Raw genomic sequence first — 4,071 nt, forward strand, 5'->3', positions numbered from 1 at the left:
TAGTAAACATCCAAGTTTAAGGCAGAATTGTATCTCGCAAGAGATGCTGGAGGCCATAGATGCATGTTGCATAGCTCAACTGAATGGTGATTGGGGTTTGTGCTATTCCTTGGTGTGCATTACTTGGACACTGCTGAGAAGGGGCAAGGAACAGTACATTAGGAATCTTGCTTAGTAGGTTGAGGGCTATTAGTAAATGACCTTTGTCTTTCATACCAAGCCCAGAGAAAGCTAAACTCCAAGCTCTCTTCACAGATGACTACAGTCCACTCAGTGGATGGATGGATTATCTCAGATCTTGTTGGGGGTCTATGAAAGTTGGGCTGAATATCTTGAACAGCTGTGTCATTTTGATCCACACAAGTGGTGTTCGTAATCCCTGTGCTGGATCCACCCATCAGCAAGGAATCTCCTACCATGATTGTGGCTAGGGAGGTGATCTCTAAACTGAAGGGTGGCAAAGCAGCAGGCTTATGCAGTATCCTTGCAGAACTCTAAAAGGCTGGTGGTGAACCTTTGGTGTGCATGCTGTCCTGGCTGCCATCTGGCAGTCCAGTACCATTTCCCTTGAACCGTTGAGGGGCGTGGTCATCCCTCTCTGGAAGAGGAAAGGGAATCGACTGGACTGCAACAACTACTGTGGCATCACACTACTCGGCTAGGTTCTCACTCCATGCTTCTGAAATGTATTCGAGACCACCTACTAAGGCATCAGAGACCAGACAATCTGGATTCACTAATGGCAAGTCCACAATAGATAGTATCCTAGTGCTTCATTGTGGAATGCTGTCATGAGTTTGATTGTGGGCTGCTTGCAGCATGTGACAAAGATTATTAGAATAATAGCAAAATTGTACACTGGTACAGAGATTGCTGTAAAGTGTGGTGGGGGGTCTGTTAAACTTCTTCTCAGTTAATTCAGGAGTAAGCAGGGCTGTGTTCTTGCACCAACACTTTTCAACACTTATATGGACTGGATAATGGGTAGAGCTACTATTCAGAGGCACTTTGGAGCAATACTTGACAATACCAAGGTCACTGGCCTTGACTTTGCTGACATTGTTGCTATCCTATCTGAGTCTCAGGAATCTTTGGTGGCAACTTTTAACGTATTTAACATTGAGAGGAAGCCCTTGGGTCTAAAGGTCTCTTGGACCAAGACCAAGATCCAGGAACCTGTTCAGATGGTACATACTTGTGGTGAGGACCCAGAAGTCAAAGAGGGCTTAACATTCCTTGGCAATATAGTTTATGACTCTGGCCTGTCAGGCCAGTCTGTAAACAGACTGGCCTGGTAACAGTTGGCATGAACTCAATCAACGAGTATTTGGAGGTGCCGGTACTTGTGCAAAAGAACCAATATTTGTGTCTTCAAGGCCCTGATACTGGCAATTTTTCATTATGGAAGTGAAACCTTGATGTTATCTCACACCTTGGAGTCACATCTTGACACCTTTTGTAACAGGGCCTTGCACCAAGATCCAGGAACCTGTTCAGATGGTACATACTTGTGGTGAGGACCCAGAAGTCAGAGAGGGCTTAACATACCTTGGCAATATAGTTTATGACTCTGGCCTGTCAGGCCAGTCTGTAAACAGACTGGCCTGGTAACAGTTGGCATGAACTCAATCAACGAGTATTTGGAGGTGCCAGTACTTGTGCAAAAGAACCAATATTTGTGTCTTCAAGGCCCTGATACTGGCAGTTTTTCATTATGGAAGTGAAACCTTGATGTTATCTCACACCTTGGAGTCACATCTTGACACCTTTTGTAACAGGGCCTTGCACTAGATCAAGTAGTATAATTGGCAGGACCATGTGCCCAACTGATGCTTACACTGCAAGGTTAGCATAGGACCTAATACTTGCACAATCTAGGACCACCAACTCAGGCTATATGGGCACCCAACTTCTTTCTCTGTGGATGACCCTGCCCATCTGGTTTACTCTTCCTGGGTGGAGGAAGCCAGTGGGACGCCCTAAGAAGTCATGGATTGGACAGATTGACCAGACCTACTGCAAGGAGTTAAAGATAGGCAGAGGCTATGTGCCTTTGTTGGCATCACACATCCATTCATGCCATTCCTGGTGGCATCGGGTTAAAGTAGCTCTTATGTGATTCAAACTATGTTTAAGTTTTAATTAAACCCAATTACCATTTTAAGAAATTATAGTATCCAGAATACTGTCATGAAAAAGAAGTCTGTATAGTTTCTCATCTCACTTATATTAAATTATATATTAATGAGTGTCTTAAATTAATTTTGTTATTTATTCCTTAGCAGTTAGCGGTGGCTAGTGGAAGTACTGAGGGGAGTGGTGATCAGAACGTTGGAGACACTGTGGAAGTTATTAGATTAGATGACTTCACAGCTGTTGCAGAATCCACTATCACAGAAGACCTGGTGGAAAGTGTGGATGCTAAACAGAATGACTGGCAAAGCAAAGGAAAAATTATTGTGATTAAAGAAATAGAAACTAAAGGGAAGAAGACATGAGTATGGTGTAAACTGGTGTTTCATTTTTATGTACTAATTCAAGGGAAAGAAAGATATGCTATGGTTTGTGGAAAGTGGAATATTGAAGTGCTTTAGTGAGTTACTAGTAAAAGTTTGACAGGGTAATATGTTAATTGCAAATGACTTAAAATTTTATAATAAATTGAGCACTTCAGTATGTGTAATTTAACCTGATATAATATAGCTATAAGTTAAGAATGTTATTTATATATGGTATTTATCTGTTGATGTGTTGCATGATTAATAATGATAAATACAAAACTTGTAAGTGCTTCCTAATGTTAATCTTTTTGGTATAACAAAAAAAGAAAAGAAAATATAAAACAAAAACATTACAACCACATTTTTGGCAGCTGAATTAGTATTTATGGTAGCAAAGACCAAGGAGGGTCTTGTTTTCCCAGTAAAGTTCTCAAGGTAAGCCATGTCAATTCACTTTTGATGATACTACATCTGGAAAGGTTATAGATAGTTGTTGGAGCTCTGCTCAGAGGAGTTAAGAAAAGCATTTTGGTGTCCAGTTGGTTAAGTACAGTGCAAGTTATAATTTGAAAATTAAAAAAAGTCATGTTCAGTTTGGCAGGTGATGTAATTAGCTACAACACTGTGATAAGTACTGCTAATTAAATTATTACTTTTTACCAAATAATAAACAAGATTATACATGGCATCCTCAGCTTTAGTTAATGTTTTATATCCAGTTGTCATGAAAGACTTCATATTGAGTGTTTAGTAACTGGTTTCTTATTGTTGTAGAGAATATAAGTAATTCAGATTATGAATTTTTATATACCTTTCTCAAATTGGTTTGGGAATAGAGAGTAATAAAAAAATTCTCAACTTTCAAAGTGAAAACATAGAAATTCCTGGAGTATGGGTCTTGCAGGTTCATAGCATAAACATCACAATTCACTGCCATATATAGGGACAAATAATATTTCAGATTCCATTACACCTATAAGAATCTGAGCATACTTAAATTCACATGAGCATAAAAATATCCATATAAACTGTAATGTTTCTTATAATAAACAATCATTTTACTTGCCTTTTCATGTTATGTTACAGGCAGTCTGTTCAATATTATGAACTTTAGCTGTTGATGGACAGAATTTTTCAAGAAATAGTTACACCTCAAGATCTCCAAGATCTCGCCCCACCCCACTGCTCTCCACCCTTACCCCCTGTCTTCCCTTCTATACTCAGGGAATGTTCCATCGATAACCATTTTTCAAATTAAACAAGGGATCAAGAGCATTGCATGAGGAGCATAAGGTTGATAATGGGACATGAAGCAAGTGTAGTCTATATACAAGAGGGTAATAGCAGTTCCCAACATCTATTTGGATGGAATGGGATTGACCAAGGGATGACAAAAAGTCGAAATTAGAGGGAGGAAAGATTTCAGTGAATCCAACACCAGAGGATTTAGACCCAACTGCAGAAATGTTAATACTGGAGGAGTAGGTAGAAACATGAGTGAGAAAGACAGAAAGGGAGGGGTGTCTGATTTGTGTGGATCAGGTAAAACAGTTTGCAAATACAAGGGGAA

At 39.7% G+C, this 4,071-nt stretch overlaps 1 protein-coding gene across 1 annotated transcript in view; it reads left to right on the forward strand.

Moving 5' to 3' along the window:
• Positions 1-3,562, forward strand: part of LOC125036645 (zinc finger protein 143-like) — a 14,772-nt gene extending 11,210 nt beyond the window's left edge. Inside the window, 1 exon segment of the mRNA XM_047629422.1 lies at positions 2,283-3,562. Coding sequence (XP_047485378.1) covers positions 2,283-2,498 — 216 coding nt within the window. The 3' untranslated portion in view covers positions 2,499-3,562.
• Positions 3,563-4,071: the final 509 nt, after the last annotated feature.

This window comes from Penaeus chinensis, chromosome 21 (assembly GCF_019202785.1).
Source record: "Penaeus chinensis breed Huanghai No. 1 chromosome 21, ASM1920278v2, whole genome shotgun sequence".
Taxonomy (NCBI): Eukaryota; Metazoa; Arthropoda; class Malacostraca; order Decapoda; family Penaeidae; genus Penaeus; species Penaeus chinensis.